General features: G+C 37.4%; 2 protein-coding genes and 1 non-coding gene across 10 annotated transcripts; 1 reads left to right on the top strand and 2 right to left on the bottom strand.

Annotated features, from left to right (window-relative positions):
- Positions 1-1,629: 1,629 nt before the first annotated feature.
- On the bottom strand, positions 1,630-18,591 carry LOC109081184 (sterol regulatory element-binding protein cleavage-activating protein-like). Of its 2 annotated transcripts, XM_042741850.1 has the most exons (20): positions 18,434-18,591; positions 14,433-14,633; positions 12,183-12,303; positions 10,994-11,151; positions 10,650-10,858; positions 10,448-10,553; positions 10,129-10,301; positions 8,720-8,846; positions 8,057-8,169; positions 7,480-7,574; positions 7,275-7,373; positions 6,921-7,133; positions 6,009-6,373; positions 5,775-5,921; positions 3,780-3,981; positions 3,580-3,695; positions 2,926-3,427; positions 2,751-2,836; positions 2,573-2,655; positions 1,632-2,008 (listed from the first exon to the last, which is right to left on the bottom strand). In XM_042741850.1, exons 2-20 carry the CDS (start codon positions 14,552-14,554, stop codon positions 1,764-1,766), a joined length of 3,282 nt encoding a protein of 1,093 aa, XP_042597784.1. In that variant the 5' UTR covers positions 14,555-14,633; positions 18,434-18,591; the 3' UTR covers positions 1,632-1,763. The 2 variants fall into 2 exon arrangements, with proteins under 2 accessions (XP_042597785.1, XP_042597784.1); XM_042741851.1 differs by lacking the exon at positions 18,434-18,591 and having other exon boundaries at positions 1,630-2,008.
- Positions 18,592-19,005: 414 nt separating this feature from the next.
- trnae-cuc lies at positions 19,006-19,077 on the top strand. Its single transcript has one exon. It is a non-coding gene; the product is annotated as a tRNA-Glu (tRNA).
- Positions 19,078-19,634: 557 nt separating this feature from the next.
- Positions 19,635-26,047, bottom strand: LOC109081185 (protein DEK-like). 7 transcript variants are annotated; one of them, XM_042741855.1, is made up of 12 exons: positions 25,681-25,814; positions 25,462-25,590; positions 25,163-25,357; positions 24,742-24,950; positions 24,529-24,623; positions 23,598-23,718; positions 23,143-23,448; positions 22,875-22,994; positions 21,347-21,482; positions 21,068-21,213; positions 20,639-20,707; positions 19,635-20,551 (listed from the first exon to the last, which is right to left on the bottom strand). In XM_042741855.1, the coding sequence occupies exons 3-12, from the start codon at positions 25,332-25,334 to the stop codon at positions 20,540-20,542; spliced, it is 1,386 nt and encodes a 461-aa protein (XP_042597789.1). In that variant the 5' UTR covers positions 25,335-25,357; positions 25,462-25,590; positions 25,681-25,814; the 3' UTR covers positions 19,635-20,539. The 7 variants fall into 7 exon arrangements, with proteins under 7 accessions (XP_042597789.1, XP_042597787.1, XP_042597793.1 ...); XM_042741853.1 differs by lacking the exons at positions 25,462-25,590; positions 25,681-25,814 and adding an exon at positions 25,921-26,047; XM_042741859.1 differs by lacking the exons at positions 25,462-25,590; positions 25,681-25,814 and adding an exon at positions 25,921-26,047 and having other exon boundaries at positions 21,374-21,482.
- Positions 26,048-27,022: the final 975 nt, after the last annotated feature.

Raw genomic sequence — 27,022 nt, 5'->3', positions numbered from 1 at the left:
GAAAGAACTGTGATTAACCACATTATTTTAGAAAGCTGGGTTAAATTTCACTAGCCACACACAAGCCTGATTACTGCCAGACCTGTTGAATCAAGAAATCACTTAAATAGAAGCTGTCTGACAAAATGAAGCATGCTTAAAGAGCAACACAAAAAAATACAAGAACAGATGAGAAACAAAATAGTTGACATTTATCAGTCTGGAAAGGTTTATAAAGCCATTTCTAAGGCTTTGGGACTCCAGCGAACCACGGTCAGAGGCATTATCCACAAATGGAGAAAACTTGAAACAGTGCTGATTGCTGAACCTTCCCAGGAGTGGCCAGCCTACAAAAATTACTCCAAGAGCACAACGACAACTCATCCAGGAGATCATAAAAGAACCCAGAACAACATCTAAAGAACTGCAGGCCTCACTTGCCTCAATTAAGGTCTGTGTTCATGATTCAACAATAAGAAAGAGACTGGGCAAAAACGGCCTCCATGGGAGAGTTCCAAGGCAAAAACCATTGCTAACCAAAAAGAACACAAAGGCTCGTCTCACATTTGCCAAAAAATATCTTGATTATCCCCAAGATTTTAAGGCAAATATTCTGTGGACTGATGAGACAAAAGTTGATCACATCTTACATCGTTACATCTGGTGTGAAACCAACACAGCATTTCATAAAAAGAACATCATACCAACAGTCAAACATTGATGGAACCATGAATTCTGCACTCTATCAGAAAATCCTGAAGGAGAATGTCCGGCCATCAGTTTGTGACCTCAAGCTCAAGCACACTTGGGTTATGCACCAGGACAATGATCCCAAACACACCAGCAAGTCCACCTCTGAATAGCTCAAGAAAAACCAAATTAAGGTTTTGGAGTGGCATAGTCAAAGTCTGAACTTAAATCCGATTGAGATGCTGTGGCATGACCTTAAACATTCCATTCCTGTTCTAAAACCCTCCAATGTGGTTGAATTAAAACAATTCTGCAAAGAAGAGTAGGTTTTCCAAAATTCCACCACAGTGATGTGGGAGACTCATTGCCAGTTATCGCAAATGCTTGATTGCAGTTGTTGCCACCAAGGGTGGCACAACCAGTTATTAGGTTTAGAGGGCAATTACTTTTTCACATAGGGCCCGGCAGGTTTGGACAGCTTTTTTACCTTAATAAATAAAATCATTATTTAAAAACGGCATTTTGTATTTACTTGGGTTATCTTTGTGTAATATTAAAATTTGTTTGATGATCGGAATCGTTTAAGTGTGACAATCATGCAAAAAATTTAAAAAACATTTTCACAGCACTGCACACACACACATGCACACACACAGAGATTTGTTAGAGATTTGGACTTGTAATCCAAAGGTTGTGAGTTCGAGTCTCAGGCTGGCAGAAATTGTAGGTGGGGGGAGTGAATGTACTGCGCTCTCTCCACCTTCAATACCATGACTGAGGTGCCCTTGAGCAAGGCACCGAAGCCCCAAGTGCTCCCCGGGCGCCGCAGCATAATGGCTGCCCATTGCTCCGGATGTGTGTGTGTGTGTGTTCACTGCTCTGTGTACACTTTGGATGGGTTAAATGCAGAGTACGAATTCCGAGTATACCATACTTGGCTGTATGTCACATCACTTTCACATAAAAGTGAAAAAAATCTATTGACTGCAAACAGTTTGTGCTGTATATAAGGGCTGAGCTATATATGTGTTCATTGTCTGATGAAGATCTTTTAGGCTCGAAACATCACATGTGGTGGAAATATAAATATTTTTCTACTTTTGGAGCTGTGGTGTGCCAACTTTGATCTTCCTGTTTGCATATTTATTTATACTTCCATATATGTTCCTTACCCTGACAGTATGGTCCTGGCTGCCGGTGACCACTCTCCCAGCGGCAGCTTTGAGCACAGTGATGGGCTTCTGGTGGGCACACTGCACTGAGCGCGTCAGCTGACAGCTGATCACATCCTCACTGCTGTAACAGGGGGAGGGGGGCAGACTGCCTCGGCCTGGGGGTCCTAACAAAAAAAAAAAAAAAAGCAGAAAAAAATGCTCAAAGGGCCTATAACATGGTAGTGTCTCTGCAAGGTCAGAGCTCTTCGATATCATCAAAAATATCTTAATTTGTGTTCCAAAGAAGAACGAAGGTTTTAGGGGTTTGGAATGACATGAGGGGGAGTAATTAATGACAGAATTTCCATTTTTTTGGGTGAACTATCCTTTTAAATTGCCTCTTTATTTTGGTCCTCCACTTTCTCCTCTGAGTAACTGTAAGCTCTTATCTACCTGTTTTTTGTGTTTTCATGCTTTCTGGTCTAATGAATTTCCAGTTGGTTTTGATTATTAGAGCTGTATTTTTAACAATAATTTTATAGAAATTAGACCAAAAAGTCTAGCTGAAAAAAGGACAAACAGAAAAATTTATATTCATGAAAAGTTTTTTTTTTCTTTTTAAATCTCATTCCATTTCATTATTTTACATGACATTTCCAGGCAAGGTTTTTTCATTTTTTAAGGTTATTCAAGGCCGTGAGAATGTTGTATTTGAGTGTCCTTTTTTGGATTATTTTGACATGACTCACCGCGATATTGCAGCAACCCCAGAGGTTTGTTGATCTCCACTGTGAAGAAATCCAGTGAGCCATTTAAACGAGCTGCCACAATTCTGCAATAGAAAATATCCCCATTAGCAAGAAAACATAAGTCGGGTGTGAAATAAGTGTGGCTTGTATATGATCTTCAGGTTGTTGTGAAATTCACCTGTTATTAAGAAAAGCCAAGGCAGTGATTCCAGATACTCCATCTTCATTACTGCACCGTAATGATCCCTCTACTGCATCCCACAACTGACAGATAAAAGAAAATAAGAACAGCATATTAAATCACATTGATAGATCAATATGTTCTCCTTATAAAAGCCCTCTCTTTCTCTCACCTCCAGTTTTCCACTGCTGCGGCCCGTGGCAATGAGGTTACCCCTCAGCTCCATGGCCCACACCGAGCTGTCCCAGTCACCATTGCCTTGCGGGGGGAGCTCTGGTGGTAATACAGGCTGGTCCCCGAGGCTATGTCGCCTTTGCTGCGAAGCCGGAGGAGAAGGTGGGAAGGCCAGTGTTGGTGAGGGCTCATGCTCCTGGTATGCTTTCTCCACCAATACCCCGAAATCAAAGCCAGAGCTGCTTAAAGTCTGAGATGGGGGCAATGACCCAAAGTTAGTGTCGATGAGAGGGGTGAGGTCTGGCTGGTCCCCAAACAGGGCAGGGCGTGCAGGGGTGGTCCTCCTCCTTATTGGGAAAATATCTACATCTGGCCCTCCCATCGCTACTCCTCCTGGTTCCCGAAAGTCTGCCCCCAAAAGGCTCTCGGCCTCACAAGCACTTATGTGATCCCAGCCATCACGGTGATCCCAACAACCACTGCTGCTGCTCCTGCGCAGACTAGTAGACATACATAAAAATACAAATAATGAATACAGATAAAAAAAAAATAAAGGTTATTATAATAAGAATAGATGTTGAAAAAAATTTACATTTATTAGTGGCTATGCAGTGGGTGCAGGTTTGTTTAACTGAGTTCTACATTTCCTTACCCATTGTTGGGTATAACAGTAAGACAGTCTCCTGTCTGTGCGTCCCACACACGGATCTGTCCCGCCAGACAACAGCTGGCCAGCAGCATGCCATCACTGGCCAGACACTCAATGTCCTGGGAAGAGATGCCAAAGGTAATTTTATATATCTCAGAGTGCATTTATGGAAACGCGTCAGTGCAAGTCAATTTGATTCTCACCATGCTGTGGCCTCTCAGCAGCAGAGGGGAAATTTCGCTGATTGGTGGTGAGTAGCCATATTCGTCGCAGGGCAGCTCTCCACGGCGACGGCGACCATGGGGAACCCCGTTCTGCCCGTAGTTCCGAGGGCAGAGCACACGATACAAACAGAAGAGTAATAGAACTAACACCACACCAGAGAAAAGTCCAAGAGCTGCCACCCTGCACAAAATTAGATATTACACACATATTAGTAAAATAAAATCAATTAGTCCGAACAATGCCAGATGGGGGAGTGTGTGAGAAACCTGACATTAAACACTCCTTATTTTTTCCTAATCTGTGTGGTGCCCTACTGACACATACACTAAACACTTCACCTACAATGAATGGGTCAATCAATCAATTTAACATGTGGCATGTGAGCATGAGCCCCTGCAAAACAAGTCTCTCTTGAAATTCCAGTCCACCCACCTCCAGGAATGAGAACTCAAAGGTAAGCATTACATGCAGAAAGTTGGACAACATCTGAGCATGTGCACATACTCTTGATCTGTCCTCACAGGATAAATGCAGCACAGAAAACAGGAAACACAGGCAGGGGGCCAAAGGAAGAATTAGAAGGAGGGGCCAAGTTTTAGAGCAAACTGAACTACATCCATCTGATGTGTATCTAACAACCATAACGGCCACATAGATAAGAAAGGGGCCTTGGAACAATGACCTTGAACACCACAATCTGAGTGTGTTTATTTGTGAATGAGAGAGACTATTGTTTGTCTCTGCAGTCACATATATGGATCTCCTGTGTTTGTTAGTATGAGATATGAATGAGTGCTCGTGGTTAATCAGTGACATTTTTCCATGTAAAAAATGAAGAAAGTAAGTGTTTGTTTGCAAAAAGAATATTTTGGTCATGAGGTTTAAAACCACTTGATGTTTGTTCACAGAAAGACCACAAAGGAAAGTGGTAATGCACGTTTTCTGAGAAAAGTCATTGAGCAACTTATAGATTACCAATGAATGACTGCTGTCTGATCTATAAATACAAGAAGGTGGGAAAATAACAAAATTCCTTTCTTATCCTTACAACCCTCTGGTGAACACCCAAATAGCGTAGGAGTTTGAATGAAGTCTTTATTTTTTGTGAAGTAACAATTTGTTTCTGCGTTGTTGCCACAAAATGCACCACATTAGATTACTCAATAAAAAAAAAAGGAAATTTGTGACACTGCTAAACCAGACCTTTTATATTTTCTTAAGGAACAATATATTTGCCAACTGAAATTTTAAGAGTATTTTGTTTTTTACCTTTGGGCGATATGTATATAAAATATATTTGTATTTTATATTTTACATAATGTTATACATTTATGTCAGATTCTTCAAACCTGTAAATTAATAAAAAAAATAAAAAATAAAAATAATAATTCAAATCAATTTTAAATAAATGCTGTTTTTTTTTTTCATTACTTTCTAGTAATCCTACCCTGGTTTACACAAAAATATTAAGACACTCAACTGTTTCCAACATTGATGATGATAAGAACTGCTACTTGAGCCACAAATCGGCACGTATGACTTAGGAAGGATCACGTGACACTGAAGACTGGAGTAATGATGCTAAAAACTTAGCATTAACATCACAACAATAAATTAATATTTTTTAAATCTTATTACAATTTAAATCAATTCTTTTGTATTTTAGTACTACATTTCTTAAAATTACTGTTTGTATTGTATTTTTGATGAAACGAATGCAGCTTTGGTGAGCATAAGACACTTGTTACAAACATAAAAAAAAAATCCTTCCGACTCCAAACAAGGTGTATCAAACATAAATAACATTAAATAAACAAAAACAACAGCAGGAATACATCTTTTTGGCTTCATTTGTTAAATATCTGGTGCACTGTTGCCTAAGCTATGGTTCATTTATAATAATAATTCAAACTGAATGGGTAACATTTATAAAAGCAGGTAGAATGCCCAAATAGCTGAAGTGCAACACTGACTTGTAGAGTGTGAGATCGGTCTGCAGATCGGAGGTCTTGATGCTGGGAGGAGGAGCGTGGTGTGTATCCTGGGGATGGCGTGTGTCTATGGCCTCTTGCGGGCTGAGATGGAGCGTGACGGGGATGACTGGAAGAATGCTTATGTACCTGAGGGTATCAGACAGGGGCATGTTAGGCATAACTATGAGAGGGCCTGAACCATATCATCTATTAAGAGATGAGAGAGTAGCGCACCTCTTTGCAAGAGTGATATTATAATAGCTAAAGAGTGAGGGCCAGTGGCGGAAAGAAAGCCGCCTCCAAAGCTCCTCATCCTCAGAGCCCCAAGTGATCTGGGGGCTGGACACAGGGGCAACTCCTGGGCGGGCTGCTCGGTGACCCTGGGATTGGTTTTCAGGTAGAGGAGTGGGTTCTGGGGCAGGAAGCACACTCAGTGTGCTGGTTGGGTCTCCACCAGGAAATACTGGAGCCACGCCCAAGTGTGGCGGAAGCCCCGCCTCCCCAAGAGGGCTCTGCTCTGACACCTGGGCGGCAAGGAAAGTCCTCAGACCAGCAGGGTCCGTGTAGACCAGGATACCAATCCAGATCACTGTGCCAACCTATTAAATAGACAACAAATTTAGATAAAATAAAGCATTATTTTATGCTTTCTTTTTTCATTTTTAATTTAAGACTGTTCAAAAGTGTGGGTTCAGTAAGATTTTTAAATGTTTTTAAAAGTAGTATGCATTTTTTTTAAGATTTATTTTTGGCATTTTTGTCTTTATTGTGATAAAACATGATCAGACATGACAGGAAGCGAAGTGGGAGAGAGAGAGGGGGCGGGATCAGAACTGCATTTAATCAGCCTCATGTTGTTCCAAACCTGTATGAGTTTCTTTCTTATGTTGAACATTAAAGAAGATATTTTGAAGAATGCTGGTATTTAAACAGTTGATGGTGACCATTGACTTTCATAGTATTTTTTTCCCTATTATGGAAGTCAATGGAGACCAACAACTATTTGGTTGTTCAAAATTCCTCAAAATATCTTATTTTCTGTTCAACATAAGAAAGAAACTCATACAGGTTTGGAACAACATAGGGGTGATTAAATGATGACAACATTTTTGGGTAAACTATTCCTTTAAAGGGTGTAATTTTTACCATGATGATTCTCTGTGCCAGGCGAGTGCGGGCTAGAAAGTACACCACCCTGAGCCTCTTGGGCAAGCGGAGGTTCCGGAAAGCAGGAGCCTGCAGGGTGATTGTGTGGGGAGAAGGGCGGGGTGGTGGAGGTGTCTCTCGTGGACGCAAAGGGCCCGGTTTAGGTGGAGGCATCCCTGCTTCTGCCGGGAGACGCCTGTTCAGATCAGCTAACTGTTAATGTAGAGATATGAGAGTTGGGAAAGTTGATACAATCAAACTGAACATTCCAGACAAGGTACTCAGATGAAGCAATGAACGATTCAGGCATTTCTCACGGAATTGTGAAAAATATTCTGTGTGGGTGGTTCTCACCTCCATGCGGCGGATGTCAATAGACAGCACAGTGGTGAAGAAAAACATCTGCAGGAAGAAATCAGACACCAGCCCGACCACAGCAAACAGACAGAACTCCTACACACAAAAGAAAAAGAGGGAAGGGTAAAGCGTTTGTGATTTGGTACTGTATAACTACCACCAAAAGCAGATCATATAGGCAAATTATTTACTAGAGCTTCACCTGAATTGCTGGTACAAATGTGAAATATCCAATGAGGATGATGCAAAGTTCAGTTGCCATATTCTTCATGATGGACCAGCTCTCATTGCTTAGACCTTAAGACAGAACCAAGAAAGGAAAAAAAAAACAATGTCTCATTCCATTTGGTCTAATTTTCACATCCCATATTTCCAAAAGACTTCAAACTGCTTAAGAGGTTACCAAGGGCTTCATGGAAAAAAACAAAAAAAAAAAAAAAAAACCGCAAAATGTTTTTTGGCTATGGAAGTTAACTACAATAAATAAAACATATTTAAAACATACATATATATATACACATATACATACATACATATATAAATATATATATATATTTATATTTTTATTTATTTATTATGTAAATATATATATATACATACCCCCTCATTTGAACTATATTTTATATTATTGAGATTATTGAGAGAGCTTTGTGATTAAAAAAAAAAAAAAAGTGTTACTACACAACAGTAAGACAGTGCTTAATAGTGAATGGGCTGCTACTGAATGAAAAACTGAGTGCACATATTTTAACAGTGCAGATGATTGCATCATCTCTGACCTTGAGCAATACGCAGCTTGACTTCAAGGTCGACAGGCGTTGACACAACAGACTTGGTGAGGACAAGGACATTCTCCAAACCAATTACCACCACAAGGTAAGGGAAGATTTCCCTGCAAAACAGCAGCAGAGAAAACAACTAAACCTTTGAAAATCAATCAAAACTAATGTTTGATGTGAAAAATAACTGAAAAACACGAGGAGCTAGCTTATTATTAATGATAAAAACCTAACAGAAAAATCCACTGTAGCATTCTGTCATTAGCTGAGAAGTTGACCTTATGCAGACCTATTGTATCTTGGATCAATATGGAGTACACACGTGGCCTAAATAGTGTGTATGTATTGACTGCAGCCTGTTCCGGTGAACCAAGTCAATTTTGTTTGGACAGCTTGAGCTCACACCACTGTGACTGTAAGTCCATACATGCAACCTTATAGGCTGGCGGAGGACTATCCCTGCCCACTCAAAGACTTCCTGGCAATGAAAGTCCCCTAAACCGCTATCATTATTATTGACGATCGGTTATACATCAACCTGTTCAGAGATCAAACAGTGACATTTTAATTCCTGAGGGATTAAGTCTATAGAAGCCCTGTGATAGTGATGCACAGAATCAATCTAGTGATATCAATGAAGGTGTGTTTTGGCTGAGCTCCTACCCTCCATTCAGCGTGGGCGTCAGGCCAAACAAGGTGCAGAGTCCCACAGACATGAGCAGAGAGCTGAGGACCGTCACCACAGCAGCCAGTGCCAAGCCCCATTTGGATTTCACCATGTCAATCTTTCCTGTGAAGTGAGAGGCAGGGATTATCAGAATTATTTTTTGTCAAGAGCATTTTCCAAAAATGTCATTAAGCATATGAAATGCTGCTGGAAAGAGGGTATGTGAATTCTTGATGCTGAACGTGCTGTTCTGAGGATAATCGCCAGGCCAAACTGAAACACGAAAGCTGGCGAAAACTCAGCCAGAAACCAAACAGCTCTGCTAATCTGAAAGCTTTCTACTGCCAATTTACTGCTTTCCCCAGAGGCACCTGGAAAAACATCCAATTTCAACACTGTTGTATTACTTCCTACTAATTTTAGAGATATATGGAACGATTAATAGAGAAAGAATAATAGAGAACAGCAAAAAACACTATGAATATTCCCATTTCTGGCAAGTCTGCAATAATTCGGTCAACTGTGGTACTTCCACAATGAACAATAACAGTAGTGGACACAAATCAAGGCCCAAATTTAAGCCCTGGTGATATTTCTGACAAAGTGGTCTGAAACTTGATTGTTTATTTGCAAATATCTTCATCGTGAAAGTTATAGAATCTAATGCACATCAGATGGCCCATTAAATACAATATTTCTGGAATCTTCTGCAAACATGTTAACACCTATTGAATATCAACTATTGTTTTACAACACTGAGACACAGCGTGATACCCTGTTCTAACTCCAGGGTCAGAATGTACAATTGTAACATTACATTACACAACCAGGTATTCCAGAACACAAAACCAGAAAAAAAAAAATGCATGTGCACTACGGTTCAAAAGTTTGGTGATTTTTTTTTTTGAAAGATGTGTTGTGTTTCCCATTTGTTTAATTAAAATGCAGTAATATTTTGAAATAATATTACAATTTAAAATGTTTTTTTTTTTTGAACATACATAGTAGTATAGTAGTAGTATATAATTGAGAAACAGAAAACTTTTTTTACATTTTAAAATATAGTTTATTTCTGTGATGCAATTCTTAATTTTCAAAAGCCATTAATCCAGTCTTCAGTGTCTCATTCAGACATTCTGATATGGTGCTCAAGAAACATTTCTTAGTATTTTCACCGTTGAAAACAGTTGTGCTGCTTCATATTTTTTGTGGAATTTGTGATATTTTATTCAGGATTAAATTAATGTAGAAAAGTCATGCAGTTATTTGAAACACCACAAATGTTTTTATTGTCTCTTTAATCAATTTAATGCATTCTTACTAAATAAAATGCCTAATTCTTAAAAAAAAAAAAAAAAAAAAAAATGAATTAATGACAGAGAATAAAGGTAGAGATGACACTTACGGGTGGAGAAGTAGATATAAGCAAAGAGGATGATGTAGGTGGTGACCAGAGGGATGAGCTCAGCGATGCCAATCTCCTCTTTGAAATGGACATGTACCATGTGGTCTTCACGCAGAGTGCAGTTCGCTGAAGGATGAAGCTGTTTCAGACGGGCTCGGAGACTGGCTACAAACCTGTCAAAAAAGACACACACAGGAGATGCTAAACATTTTTGGAAACCATGATTGGTTCGCTACAAAAACTATATTTTTACATGATCTAGAAAATGTGACGCGTGTCTTATACACCACAATTAATTTTAAATATTACAAAGGCTGACCTTGCATCATAGGAGCTTAGTGCAATCGTGATGGTGTATGTCACCACTCTCTTCTTGCTGTACAGGCTTACACCCGTCTGCTTCCCCGGGACACCAAAGAGTAAATCTAAAAAGCACACACAGTAAAAATGGGTTTTCTAAACGAACAGGGGGCAACTTTTAATTTGAGCTGGGATTAAATTGTATTTAAGCAGCTTCCTGCCTTTCAGAGTTGCTGAAGTATGAAGGCCTTTGGGTTCATGTTGGTGGACTGTCTTCAGGAGGTCTGGATCTGCATCAAACAGGTCACGCCGGTTCTGCCAATAGTTGCCAGGGGATACCAGCAGGCAGCCGTGCTCTGGAAGGACCGCCTGCATGCGCCGCAACCCTGGCAACAAGTCCGTTACCTGCAAGCACAGAGCCTCCAAACTTCTGAGAAGAGAGAAGTGAGGAAAACAGGGAAGAATGTGGTTGAGAAATGTGTGGTAACAAGGGCGAACAGAAATGGTTTGAACTCAATCAACATGAGCTAATAAGCCGGGGGGTGGGGTGGGGGGGATCTTAGACCTGTCTGTGTAAACATGGTTTCTGATTTCCTCCAGGAGACTGAAGACGCGCCCAAGGGGAGAGCGGAACACGTCCACAGGAACCAGACTGTTGTCCCATGGTGAAACTGCTGCCTTGACCAAAACCTGCTGGATGTAGGCCACCGGAGGACCCCGATACTGCAAGAAATGCAGCATATTTAGATCAACAGTAACAGGTCTTCAAAAGAAACTAGACTTTTACATTTTCTGTGGAGCTTGACCAAGCTTATTCCCTGATGCTAAAGTGTTGCAGGTGGTTGTTTGATGGCCCCAAGTCTAGAGGTAACTTCTCATAGCATGTCAACTGGAATTTTTGTCCAACAGCAATCATTAGCAATCATGTTATTAATTCCACAGAAAAGCTGCATACTTCACAACTGTTATAACTATCATTCAATCTTTTGGTGGTGGTAAGATTTTGTAATGTGTTTGAAAGAAGTCTCTTATGCTCACCACGGCTGCATTTATTTAAAAAATAATAAATAAAGTAAAAAAAAAAAATAATAACTGCAGTGTCACATGATCATTAAGAAATCATTCTGATATGCTGATTTGGTGCTCAAGTAACATTTGTGACCCTGGACCACAAAACAAGTCATTGGGGTATATTTTTAACAATAGTCAAAAAACATTGTATAGGTCAAAATTATAGATTTTTCTTTTATGCCAAAATCATTAGGATATTAAGTGAAGATCATGTTCCATGAATATATTCCGTACCGTAAATATATAAAAACGTAATTTCTGATTAGTAACATGCATTGCTAAGAATTCATTTGGACAACTTTAAAGGCGATTTTCTCAGTATTTAGATTTTTTTGCACCCTCAGATTCCAGATTTTCAAATAGTTGTATCTCTGCCAATTATTATCTGATCCGAATAAACCATACATCCATGGAAATTATTTATTCAGCTTTTAGATGATGTATAAACCTCAATTTTGAAAAATTGACACTTTTGTGGTCCAGGGTCACATTTACAACTATTAAATGTCGAAAACAAATGTGCTGCTTAATATTTTTGTGAAAATCCTGATACATTTTTTCAGAATTCTTTTCCATATTCTTCAGATAAAAATTGTAATTTCTTTTAAAATAATAATAATAAAAAAATCTTACAGAACTGAAATTTTACCGCTAATGTATATCAAACAAGCATTTCATTTTACCCAATCAGGGCGCTCCGACAGGTCGCCCTGAGACTCGTGGGATGGAACAGAGTAATCTCGTACTCCAGTGGTGAACTCAACAGGCCCTGTTCCTGGCAGAGGCAGCTTCAGCAGAGGGTAACTGTAAAAGAAAGCATGGTTACAGAACAACAAATGAATCTTTATTACCAACGTCAAGCTGCATTCCTCATAAATACGGTCCCTCCAAATAGAGTAATGGCCTTCTCATAACAAAGAGGTCCATAAAACAAATCATATTTGAATGAAAAGGGTGATAAGTATGCAAAGTGCTGTTTTTGCATTTTTTACTGACAGTTTTATAGCATTCAATCAGTCACACAGGTGCATATAGAGTGAACTTAAAAGGTAAAACTGCACCAGGAGGGAGCACAGACCAGTATGATTAACTTGTCCTCCGTGTTATCCTCAGGCTAAACTAAGAACAGTAAAAACAAGAATTTTTCACTTTCTAGAAAAAAATGATTGCACAAGACCCACAATACTGCCTGTGGTACAAACACAAAGGACTGGGATACTCTCCAGATGGATGATCTGACCGACCCCTACTTCTCACAAAAGGAACATCTGTCACTCTCCTTGAAAGTGCTTCAAAGGCCATGAATATCCCCCACCAACAACAGCGTGTTACAGAGAGGAGCACAAGCTGATAAGGTTTAAAACACATGACACTGTTGACATCAGGGAAACAGAAGGCTATTGTGTAAAATACATTACACCTGGAATCTCGGAGTGTGCTTTCCTTAACACAGTACATACAAACTGAGGGACAAACCAATATAATTTTGTGTGCTTAATGGATTAGTTCACTTCCTGAATATAAATTCTGATAATTCACCCCCACCTCCCCCCACCATCACCATCACCATATCATCCTAGATGTTCATGTCTTTCTTTCTTCAGTTGAAAAGAAATGAAGTTCATATATTGAACTTCAATGGGACCCAACAGGTTGAAGGTCCAAATAGCAGTTTCAGTACAGCTTCAAAGGGCTCTACACAATCCCAACCGAGGATGAAGGGTCTTATCTAGTATATACACTCATTTATTTACTTTTTAACCACAAATGTTCGTCTTGCACTAGCTGGACCTCACGCATTACATAGTTACGTTGGAAAGGTCTCGCATGACGTAGGTGGAAGTACTGACCCAGTGTTTACAAAGCGAAAGTGCAAAGACAAACGCCCTTTACAAAAGGAGGTAAAACAATGATGTCGGAGGAAAAAATGAGATAGTGTAGAGTTTTTCACCCTACACTACCTTTTTGAACCAAAGTACACAGTCGAAGAAATAAACAATCCAAGAACTTCGCAAGAGCTAGTGCAAGTCGAGCATTTGTGTTTAAAAAGTATATAAATTTGTATTTTTTTAGAAAATGACCCATTATTTCGTTAGATAAGACCCTTATTCCTTGGCTGGGATTGTGTACAGAGCTCTGAAACTGCAATTTGGACCTTCAAGTTGGGTCCCATTGAAGTCCTCTATATGGAGAAAAATCCTGGAATGTTTTCCTCAAAAACTTTAATTTCTTTTTGACTGAAGAAAGAAAGACATGAACATCTTGGATGACATGGGGGTGAGTAAATTATCAGGAACTAATCCTTTAATTTATGTTTAATTCAGTATATTCCTTTATTATTCGTCTTGAGGCCGAGTCAAGCTATTCTGCCCAATCCATTCTCTTCTCTAGCTGAGAAAGAACTCAGACGTCCGCAGTGACAAGTAGCTGCCACTTCACAAAGCCTACTTCTGTTCCTCCAGGCAGCTGAAGACACTGGGCTGTTCTCTGGGAGAAATGTTCACACACTCACTCTTTTCCGCATGGATTTTGCCCTTTATCTGAAGCGTCAGAGATTTAATTCACATTTTGCTGACTGAGGCTAAAAGAAAAGGCATGAGAAAACCGTTTTCTCCAGCTCAGTGCTCCACTTTGTGTTTGTGCTAAACACAATCCTCCTGGCATGATCTTGCTGTCGAATCAAACTGTGCAGAACAACCGACCACAAGCCAACTTCATTCCTTTGTTGCCCTCTCTCACCCCAAAACATCCCACCCACAGATTTTTTACTGATAAGCTGCTTTTCCTAACCCACAGAAGTACATAAAGTACTTCAACATTGACAGAGGCCATCGGAGCCGTGGCCTGGCAGCCATTGTGTCCCTGATTAATTTAAATCTCGCTCCAATCCCATTACTTCCTGTTTGAATCAAATATCAGGACTGCAGACTCACCAGCAGGTCAGGATGCTGGCAGAGGTGAAGAGAATGATGGGAACCGGGTAGGAGGCGCATAGCAGGCCGTGCCGGTAGAAGGCGGCCGAGATGTTCTGCCGAATCCGCTCTCTCACCGTCATCCTGGGGGGAGGGGTCAGCTGATGGCCATCGAGTCTGCGTGTGCGGCCAGGGCGAGGGCACCGGCGGGCATCCAGGGATCTGTGTGAACAAGCATGCACAGAACTATAATTGGCTCTCTGTCATTGTGATGTGGAAAACGTGTTTTTCCTGTTACTGGTAAAACCCAAAAGCTTTTATAGTAATTTAGAGCACATATTAAAAGCATTATCTATATTTTTGCTTCATAAACCGACTAAATAAGTGGTATCTTATGGCAAGCTTTATTGTTATTCATCACCAACAATACAAAAACAGTCACATGTATGGCCAACATAAAACTTATGTATTATGATTCTGATGTGAATTTTATAGCATTTTTTAATTTAGGTTAATGTTAATGTATAAATACATCACTGATCACTGGTGCTTTAAATGAAAAACTAATTTGAAAGAATACAACATAAATGTGTTAGCATACACTAACAAATTTTTTTTTGAAAGAAATTACAATTTTTATTCAGCAAGGAAGCATTAAGTTGATCACAAGTATGAGTAAATACATCTATTATGTTACAAGAGATTTCTATTTTTAATAAATTAAGTTGTTTTGAAGTTTTTTTTTATTTGTGAATTTTTGAAAATTTTATTCATCTGAGAATTCTGAAAAAAAATGCATCACTGTTTCCACAAATATATTATTATAAAATATAATATATTACTAATATTATTAATGTGACGCTGAAGACAGCAGAAATGGCTACTGAAAATTCAGCTTTGCATGACAGGAATTTATTACTTTTTAATATATTTTAAAATATATTGAAATAGAAAAAAGTTATTTTACATTGCAACAGTATTTCACAATATTACTGTATTTTTGGTCAAAACATTGCAGCCTTCTTTTAAACATTTTACCAACCCCAAAACTTTTTAATGGTAGTGTAGACGTTAAAACCAAACCTAGATTTAAAAAAAATGCTAGAGTCTTGTTCCTGGTTAGTTTATGATGCCCAATGAATTAAATACCATTAAATAATTTAACCTTACTGTAATCCGTTCCCAGCCAACCAAATTAAACACTGCCAACAGCTGGCTAGCTAGCAGTTCATTCTTTAGAAAACCTATCTGTTAGAATTAACCCTTTGCCTAGAGCTAGTTTCTGGACTTTCAAACTCTGAAACCAGAGGGTTCAAGGGTTATACTGGCACTCTATGGTTTACAAAGAGCTCTTTTTGTCATCGGGTGCCCCTGTGACTATACCACAGAGCACAAATTTTCCCCCTAGGAATTTTCCTCCTGAGTGGCTACTGTTCATGCTTTTCTATAAATATTACATAAACAAGATGACACATACAGGCTCACAAAGATGCTACACATGTACTACTCAAGTTTGTAGGGAAAATTTAAAAACACATGATGCAAGAGATTTCATAATAACGGACACAGAGAGAGAGAGAACTATGACGGGCTAAACACTTAACTGAAAGCAGAATTAACTGATTATAATCAAAGCAGGTCAACAACTTTTACATGATGATATCAATGTAATTTTCTCTTTATGATCAATTTTATAGTATCTTAAAATTGTTATATATACACAATATTGCCAAAGCATCATAACACTAATAAAAGCAGTAATAAAAACAACAGAATTAAAAATAAAATTAGATTCGTCAGTAATGGTAATAAAAATAATAACCGCAATATTTTTTAATAAAATAAGTCATTTGTGGTGAACAAGTAAATACCGAAATACTTTTTTTTCACAAACATTCAAGACTTACAGAACAGTAGACATAAGCAACACTTTTATGATAGTTGTATAATTTATTTGCATCCTTCTTGAAGCTTGGAAACTCCATTTTTAAGATTTAATTGTATGGAAAATATCGACTAACACAAACCTGTTTGTTCACCATCAGAAAGAGAGTCATACACATTTGAAAGACATGAGAGTAAACTAATTAATGATGACAGAATTTGCAACTTGGGGTCAATTATTCCCATTTATCCAACAGTCCCTTTCCCATTCCAGCTTAGAGAGACCAACTGTGTCAAACTGAGTCTTAACCGTCTCTTTCTTACTGCATTTGCACACTTCCTTTTCTCCCTCTGTTGCCGAATCTGTCCAAAGACACCATTCGAAGTCTGCTAATCTTGGCAAACCCAAATGCTACAGCATGGAAACAGGCAATGACTTTAAATTCTTAAGTGAATGTGCAGGCATTGGCTGATAAACACGTGCAGCTGACAGACGGACCGGTTTGTGCAAACCAACCCTCTTTGACAATTTGGTGACACAAGAACCTGGTAACTATCATGCATGCTGGGATAAAACTGTAGAGTGCAATGCAAAGTTGCTGCTTTGTACAGAACCATCAAAAAAATGACTAACAGCTCAATAGTAACAGCACAAACTACAGCAATGCTTTCAATCACAGGGCGCTTAAAATACACCAGTTGATACAGGTTTCCAAAATGAAGAAATTTAAAAACTAGAACTCTGACAACTTCTACAGTCTCCGGTGGATTTATGTTCCACTGTAAATCATCTGACTGTAAATCTACTGCAAAACAGCTGTCAGGGATATCTGCATGCTCACATTCACTTCTCAAAATATAATCCTTCATAATAAACACCAGAGAAAAATTATTCAAAAATTCTAACTAATTGTATCAAATTTAGATTTTCACTTATTTATTTTCTAAAATATTCTGACATTTCCATTCTTATTTAATTTCTTCCAAAAAGATCTACATAATTATAATTATGTTGATGTATCTGATTTTAATTACCAATCACTCAAATTTAATTTTCACTTACTATATCTAAAGCAACAAAAATAAGATAAAGAATCTTAAAAAAAAAAAAAAAAACTAACTTAAGCAATTTCTGTCTGACTCCTATTTTTGCTAAATCATTGATCAAACCACAAACTGGAAAAATATCTATTTGTTTATTATGTATAACCAAAACATTTTATTAATATAGGGAAAAACATGCCAAAACATCTCACAGGTACTTAAAACCAACATAATAAATGAACTGTCAAACTCCAACACAACCATATAAACACGAAAAGTATCAAATTTAATCTGAATCAAATCCATTTGCACTAACACGACAAAAAAAAAAAAAACCTTTTTGCCAGACGATTTTGCAGGTTATTTAATAAACTAATATAATTACAAAGCAATGCTGTGATAGCACCATGGTATTGTAAGGTAACTTATGAGACAGTAACACCATGCTATTTTTATATTATATTATTTTTATTTCCTAAATGTCATAACATACATTGGTACATTTACGGTATTGCACAATATACGTACTATATTTGTAACGTGTGGTGTTCAGGCTGATGCAATTTCCACGTTTCTTCTGCAGTTATTGTCAGTCAATTAAACTGTAAATTAGCTGAGCTGAAAGCAGTCTAACAGAGCTAAAGCTAACAGTCACTGAACTACATATAAATACAGTTTTGCATTAACTCGGTTGTCTGCAATGTCCTGCATTTCATGCCTTTCAAAATCCTGACTATATATTATCTTTTTGTTGTGCAAGGAGATGAAACCGATAACGTTACACGTCTCCATGGCATTAACTTTAGCCGAGCTGCTAACGCTTTAGCATTAGCAATAGTTGATGTATAAAGCACCTGCCAGTTTTATTTAGATTAGCTTGACTTATATAGACAATAAATAGAACGCATCGCCCTAAAAATACGCATTTCATTGCCTCAACGTGGCGGCAAGCTAGGCACATCTATCTAGGAAGCGCTTTGACAGCATGTCACTGGAACAGCTAACAGAAATAGTGAGCACTATGGGCCTGCCATGCTTCTAAAATGCAATATAAACACACAAACTAAAACAACAGCGCTCAAATAATCGCTTACCCTAATGACAGGTTCTACCCTTTCTCTCCGAGGGCTTGTTTTAACGCTGCTTCGGCTCCTGTTGAGTTCCACAGACAGGTGGCTGTACGTCTCTACTGATCTGCCTGCATCACTTCAGCTAATGTAAGCCAACGTGACCCCTCAACTTCAACCTCCAGAACAAAGCTAAAACGCGTCAAACTACGACCTCTAATGGCCATGACAGGAAATGTTAAAGCTCGAAAATGAATAAAACTGCGAACTCTACTGGCCACAAGGAGGACGAAGCAACGTAAGAGTGTGGAGTGAATACAATGTTTTTCCTAAATGGAATTATCTAGTTAGTAAAAGGATTGTGATTTGTTTGCATTATATGAACCCAATGTTTTATAATGTAAGGATGTATTCTCAGTTGTCATTATTTGCTGGCAGGTGTATTTCAACTGAGTAGTCCCTTAGAAGCACCGAGGCGTTCAATGTATTTTAAAGACATGATAGTGTGTTTTTTATTATTTACAGTAAATTGTTAAATAATTAAACATTATTTTCTATATACCTTATAGAATCATGTTTTTCTCAACGCGCTTCAACACTCCCTGGTGGTCTAGTGGTTAGGATTCGGCGCTCTCACCGCCGCGGCCCGGGTTCGATTCCCGGTCAGGGAATGAGATCCTTTTTATATTAAGTTAGTTTTCAAATGTAATAAATTGCAAATCTGGTTTGACCTCTAAATGTTACCTATGGAAATCTGTTTGGAGAACATTTTTAAAGCTAGGAGTCCCTAGTGACAAGCAGTGGTGCTAAACTAGGAGCCCGGGATCCACTAGGGGGCCTCAGCAAACATCTAAAGGGGAACAGGGCAACTTGTAATTCTTCAAAATTAATATATTATTCAAAGAACACAAGAAAAACTTCATTAAAAATGGTTAAAACACACATTACCAAGAACACCCCATCAATATTTCTTGTTCCAGGTTGTTTTCAAAAGAAAAAAAAAAACATTAAAAAACAAGCAACTTTGATGTAATTATAGCCAAAATATTGGAGGATATCTGGAAAATAGGCTTTCCATCTGTTTGATAAATTGCGGCCTTCTTGTCCAAAATGTTTAGAACTGCCCCAGATTAACATATTAAAACAGTTTAAACTGTTACAAAAACTTTAAAGCAGAACACAATCAACTGGAAACTGAAGCTTAGTCTTAAAAAAAAAAAACAGGTTATTTTCTATGAAAAATCAATTTATTACAAAATAAACACACATCTTCGTTTTTGTGACACATTATAACTGAGCAACCAATGATAACTGATAAACTGGTTACTGAGGTCAGTGTATACAACAGATCAATCTTAACTCATGTCTTATCAGAGAACCTAATCTACAACACTGTCCTGCAGGTATGAGTAACATCTCAGATATGTTTGTTTCTTACGACTTGTATTAAAAATATAGGAAAAAAATGCACATGTAAAGCATATTTACAAAAATCTGTATGGAAACAGGAGTAAAACATAATAACGCAAAAAATCAATGCTTTTTGCTCTTTACAAATTAGTATAAAAATTCCAAATTCCAAACTGTTAAGCGCAACACTGAAATGGAAGCTGACGCTGCCAAATTTTTTATGTTGAAATACAATAACAGACCAAAACCTTCATTTCCAAATGAGTTTCTTTTTTTCCCATCCAGCATTTAGGACCTCAGAAATGATCTCAGCACTGATAACAGGTCAAACCAATCGAATCTTCCTAAATATTGCATACAATATCTTGGCATCATCATCTGAACAGTAATGCAGCTGCAGGACATGGTAACTTGAGGGCTTACTGACACAGCCAAGACATTCAAATATGACTGTCAAAATGCAATGGCTATGTGCCATGAAAATAAGAGGGGAAAAGGGTCGCTTTAGAAATGTGGCATATTTCAACAACTAAAACCAACTAGATAATTTACTGTCAAATGTGAAAATTTAAATTTTAGAAAATACTTTTTAAAATACAAAAAAAGCAGAATTTGCTTGAAATTTGAGAACCTTATATAAAATAAAAACTACACCAAACAAAATTGAGTTTTCTACACAATCTTCACCCTCGCTGTCCTTTAAAATAAGGTATTTTCTTCCCTTCAGGATACCAACTGAAAAACAAGAAATTTACCCATTATAAAAGTGACAACTGACAAATCGATTATGAAACACTGGTTTAGTATTTCAGAGGTACTTACACCTTTAACTGTTTCCTTGATGAATTCCTTTCTGCTGGTCAGATCGAAGTCAGGATACTTGTCATAAACCTACAATGAAGAGGAAGTTCATAAATAAGCACTTGGAAACTTTTCAGGATGTCAAACATTAGGGGAACATATCTATATCTAGGACACCTGCAGGAACTTACGAGGAACTGACTCCATGTAATAAAAAAAATCACTGGACTTCAATTGGTTCAGTGTATCAGAAAAGTGAATATGCATCTAAAGTTAAATGTCTCATTTGTTTGAAGACACAATTTGGTTTGATATTTTGTCAATGCAATGACATTCACACATTTACAGTGTTGAAACAGCCATTGTAAAGGGGTTACAGTGGCTGTTTCAACACTGTAAATGTGTGAAAAAAAGCTGTTTTGCCGTGATAAATGCTTTGAAATAACATACTTGTCGGGTAATCTGCTTCATTGTAACTTCCTCCAAGTTGGCATCTTTCAACAGATCCTTGATTGCCTGCTTCAACTGTTCTTCAGTTGGTGGTTTTTTAATCATCTTGATCAATGGCTCATCATCATCAGAGCTTTCACTTTCATCTGGAAGAAAAATTACAGCATGTCAAACTCATTGCAAAAAAGTGTACAGTTTCAGTTTTGAGATGACGGCAAATGATTTTATGTCATGTTACTACAAAAAAGACAATTTTCAGATTTGAACTTTTGGTCTTACATCTCAGAGCATTTGCTGCATTATTACCCTTGTTCTTGCTTGCGTTCTTTTTCCCTCGGTTGCTGCTGCTGTCAGCTTTCTTGGTTTTAGGGAAAGGCTTTGCTGGAGCTTTCCTCTTTGCTGCAGGCTTTTTTGTCTAGAAAAGTTGTGAAATAAATGGTCAGTTTAAATGTAGTTACATACAAAATCAGACATAAAAACTGAACACATTTCATGAGCATCTGCAGATCTGTCAATCTAAATCTGTCATAAATGGAATTTTGCAGTTTCATTCAGAGGCAGTTCAAAACTCTTTGCACAGATAGAGCAGTTTTCATTGTCTAATTAAGCTGAAAATTAATTTAACTAATGGTTCATTAGCAGATCAAAACGACAAGCTCAAATAAGCTTGAATTTATTTGAATTTTCAGAATTCACAAATATTACTACCAGGGCTCTGAACCGGTTCAAGGAATGGAAACGAATTACATTTTGACAGGAACTGAACCAGAACCAGAAACTAAATCAAATTTTATAGTTCCGAACAGAATCGAAAATTCTAAATGGCCATTAACTTGTTAATAACGTTATTTTATTATTCCATTTAAGATTTGAAATTTGCTGTCGACCAATCACGAATTCCAGTAGTACGGTCTATTTGGGATTTGAATTTTGCTGTGTGACCAAAATAAGAAATGCGCTGTGTAAATTAGGTGAGCACACATTAGAGCTGTTAAATCACAATTACCATTTTAGACAGACAAACCATACTGTATAAGATTTCTATTCAGACTGAAAGCATAAATCTAGGCTAACGTTTTTCAAAGCACAATGCAAAACTGTGACTTTTGATTAGGTGAATTTGTTCAGTCGGTAGCGCTAAACCCGGAAGTGCATATACTTAGTTGCTGGCAACACCCAAAAATAAAAGCTTGCTGATTTTAAGTTTGGAAATTAAAAATTTAAATAATTTAAATTAAAAATAATAATTAAGGTTCAAATTAAAATAATAAAAATATTAGCATTTTATTTTTAAGTTTACTATAAAATAATTGTATTTGTATTTAATATTACCTTTTGTTTTAAAATAAAATGGTATCATCACACTATTGTTTTATAAAAAAAAAAAAAAACCTAAACAAATTGAAATAATATTATCACTATTATTTATTTATGTTTTATAGTTATATTTGATGGGTCACACCATGTGCCGCCGTGTGAGGACCAAACCAAATCTCTAGGTTTTCATATGAGAACCAGGCTGAAAAACGTATGTGCACCCTTGAATATTTAGGCATATACACTAAATATATTTCACTTAAATCATTGACAGATTAACAAAATTTAAGAAAAAAAAAAGTTCATTGTGATGCATTCCAAAGTTCTTGGAAAGGAAAATGAGACGGCAGTAGTTTTCTTTATTTTGCAAAAGCTTTACAGTTTTGAACGACATCTTGCTTCTATCTGTATAACCAACCAGCGTTGGTATGACCATATCGCACCGGCGCCTCACACACACACACAGAGACAACAAGTGTTTGTGTCTAACCTTTTTTGCATTCTTGTCTTCATGAACGTCTTGGTCACTTTCATCTGATGCAGTCTGTTCTGACTTTTCAGATTTCTTTGTGGACTTCGTGGTTGAAGATTTCTTCTTCTGAGGGGTTTTCTGTTGATTTGCAGCAAAACACAAGCAATTTAAAAATATTAGGATTGTCAATATATTACCTGAACTGTAAAACCATAAATATTAAGAATATATATTAAAATCTGTCGCATTAAAAAAAATAATAATATAAAAAAAACATTTAACACACTTCTTCCTTGTTGCTGTCCTCTTCAGGAGCGTCATCATCATCCTCATCATCTTCCTCTTCGTCAGATGATTTATCTCCACTGTCTTTATTTTTTTGACTTGCTGTCACAGACTTCTCAGTGTCCTTACTATTCTCTTTACCCTCTTCATCATTGTCGTCATCATCATCATCATCATCACTACTGGAATCAGTGACAATTGGTTTGGACTTCCCACTTTCTACTTTTTTCTGTTGTTTTTTACTTTTGGATGAAGACCTTTCTCTTTTGGCATCTTTGGTCGACTTCTTTTTCTTCTTTAAGATAGGCTGTAGATGGTAAACACACAATAAGCCATTGGCAAACAGCAAAAGACAAACTCGTGAGACATTTTGCCCATAATATCCAGTAGTACATTGGCTGTACAGTGACATAAGTGCACAGTTATTGTTCAGAAAGGAAAAAAAACTTTTTTCACCTTTCCTGAGTTGGTTGGATGTGCGAGAAATTTCATGATCCTCTCTGAAAGAACAATTTGCGTTCCAGACCTCTCCAGATCAAGAGTCTGACAAATGGTTCTGAGTTGTTCCTTGTGAAGCCTGACAGAAAAAAAAGCCTCATTATCACACCCACTTTAAATCAAATATTTGACTTCATAAATAATTATCCAGGGACCTCTTGTTAAGTTGACACGGAATAAACCACAGGACAAAAATTGGTCTGTCAATGTCAATGACACCTATCAGAGCACACATAATCATGGGTCTTTCCACTAGGGCTGCATCATTGGTCTGTAGATGTTGTTTAAAACTATCATGGATCGCTTAATTATGTGTATTTTGGATGGGAAATGCGGCATCAGTTTAGTGTCGAGGATTTGTCGCACCACACCACATACAGTGAAGACAGCATCACTGATTATAATGGGCTCATAGTATTTTGTCGTGTTGCACCACTCACATCCAGTGCAGACACAGTGAGAGCCACGCAGATGCACGTGAACTCTGAATTCCATTCACTTCCACGTCTTTTAATGACACATACGCGCAAAATTATGTCAAAATGCATGTCTCTACAAGTATCCTTGTACGGCTTAGGTGAAGGTTTACAACTGAGAAAGAAAATGGATGTGTGAGAAAATGTTGTAGCTTTAACACAGGTTTAATAGATTTAATTTATACTGTGAAGTCTTTGCAGTTTTATTTTACATCTGATTATTACATTTCTGTACCTGAATACTGTTAGACGTATCTGAAAAATGTAAAGCACTGTTCATTTAATTTGTATCTTTGTTCTATTATATTTATCTATGCTTGTTATTTGCTTATTTTCTATGCTGAGTTTTTTTAGAGCCCTACTTTCCACTGTGTAAACATATTAAAAAACATAAAATTAGTTAAATGAACTACCTTTTCACCTTCTCCATTTTTTTGTTGTAAAGGTCACTTTCCTCCCCAAAAGGAAATCCATTAAACAGCCTAAGATTTTTCCGCAGTGTTGACGCCTGTAAGAACATTAAGCAGCATTATTCAGTTACAAATTGCAATCTAACAAATAATCTGTATTAATTTATGCGTTTGGCCATTTGTGTGTGTTAAATGAATTCTAAAACTAATCCTTACAGTTCCCGGGCGATCATAAACAATCTTATGCAGAGGTTTGAGGAGAGGCGCTTTAAGCTTTCCGATGGAGTGATTAATCCGTACAATGTCTCCCAGTTTGGCACCTCTTCCTGTGCTCTCAATCTTTGGCTTTTCCTTCGGTTTGCTCATCAAATCAAGTCTCTGGATGATTTTTTTCTCCCGTTTCCCTTCAAGGATTTCAGGTTCAACTGCAAAGACAATTAAAATAACATTACAAAAGGCCAAGAATTTGTAACTTTTTACTGGAGAATCTAAGCACAATTTAATTCATGAGCTACAAAAATTATATAAAAACTCTATACAAAGAAACAATACTTTAAGTATAATGACACTTCTCATCATAAACAACATTTCCTGAAATAAAAGCTTTGGCATTTCATCCACATCAACTATTACTTACACAATTTGGGTTTAGACCTGCTTTTAGGTTTAGGTTCTTCTGATTCATCCTGCTCTGTATCATCAGACGGACTCTTCCTTTTCTTCTTCTGCTTGTCATCCTCGCCTTTTTTTATTGAATTTTCATCCAAAGCAAGATCCTCTGTCTTGACAGCTTCCATTTCTTCACTCATGATTGGAATTTCTCAGTTGCACCCTAAATTAAACGGATAAAAAGACACGTCGCGGTGTTACAATCGTCGAATTCAACAGAATACTATTAGTAGACGTGTATTACTTATATAATTTCCATACACATACACAACAGCTCTATTCATCGCCTCTAATCACATTATCAATAGTGCGCTCTTGCTGCAGAACGAATTTGGCGCGTGTTTGCATCCCAGTTGTTTAAGCCCCAGACACAAACCTTCTGCATGATAACAGGCTCTAAAGTATGACAAATGATATGTAAACTATGTGAAAACGGTGGAAAACGCAAATGACATAATCAAATGTGAGAGAAATATAAACTGTTACTTAAACATAAGCTGGCGACTCAAAGCTTTTATGCGGCGCGGGACCGATAGCACAGCACACTAGCATATTCGTCCCGCCTACTTGCTCACAAAACACAATTAAATTTCCTTTCGCAAAATAAAAATCGTCGCAAGTCCTGCCTTCGTATACGTAAACATACAATTTAGAGAAAATATTACAGATTGTACAGACTCCATAAACCTCATGTGCTCACACTTTAATACATATAGATATACTCACTGTACGTTAGTGTTGCTGCCGCTGGAGGTGCGCACGCAGTAAACATGGCGTTTGAAGAGAGAGGGCGGGCTATCACGTGACCACGCAAATACAAAACCGTATTAAAACTATAGACCCCAGATACAGTTTTTACACTTATTTGCTCACCCCCGTCTTGTGTCGAATAAGTAAGACTTTATTTATACTGTGGAGATGTTAGGATTTCAGAATTACAAACTCACTCACTATTGTCAACATTCACGTTAGTTGTATGGAGAAAAGGTCCAGTTAAAGTAAATGGTGACTGTTGCCTGTAAATATAATTGTCGAGAGAATAACAATATTCAAGTATGGACCATGAGGGTCAGTCAGTTGTGAGTTTTCATCTTTGGCGTGTGGCATTAAAAAGATAGGTCTAATGTAAATAAATGTAGCCTGTATCCTTTATTCATTCACATTGTCCACGTGTGTGTGTGTTTTTTTTTTTTTTTTTTTTTTGTTTGTGGTTTTTTGGTTATAGTGCTATCGTTCTTTTTTTGTTTGTTATATCCAGATTTTTCTTTAGCGAATTTCCATGTCTAGATGCCATTTGATTTATTTATTTTTTTCCATTTGTCTGTTCTAATGCAATGACAGTAATAGACGTGGCATTCAATAAATGTTCAAATATTTTTGGGCCCACGTCATAATTAATATTTCATTTAGAACATCCAACAAGATTCATACCCAATGCCACGAAATTAAATATCGTTAAAGATATTTAATTTGTTCAATTTTGTTCTCTAATTGTAAACAAAGGGAATTATGTATTTTACATAATATTAGGCAGCTGAATATTTCCAGTTGGTTAAAGCAGCAATACTTTTTCCCAACAGCAGGGGGCAACATGCTACTTTATACTGCATGCATACTAAGAAATAGCACTTCCAAAAGCGTTCACCACAGCTGGTACACACCATGTGTCTTTTAATATTTGTCACACAATCTCTCTGCAAGTTACATTCAGGAAGTGGTTATCGTCATAAACGCAGTTATTAATCCAGTAGAAATGTTGTAACTTCAGACCAAATAATGAATCAAGAAAAACATGTCAAAGATCACAGCTAATGTGTATTCTATGTGT

The sequence above is a fragment of the Cyprinus carpio genome, chromosome B16, assembly GCF_018340385.1.
Source record: "Cyprinus carpio isolate SPL01 chromosome B16, ASM1834038v1, whole genome shotgun sequence".
NCBI classification, from domain to species: Eukaryota; Metazoa; Chordata; class Actinopteri; order Cypriniformes; family Cyprinidae; genus Cyprinus; species Cyprinus carpio.
The sequence above is the reverse complement of the archived record's forward strand: the minus strand, read 5'-3'. Positions and strand labels throughout refer to the sequence as shown.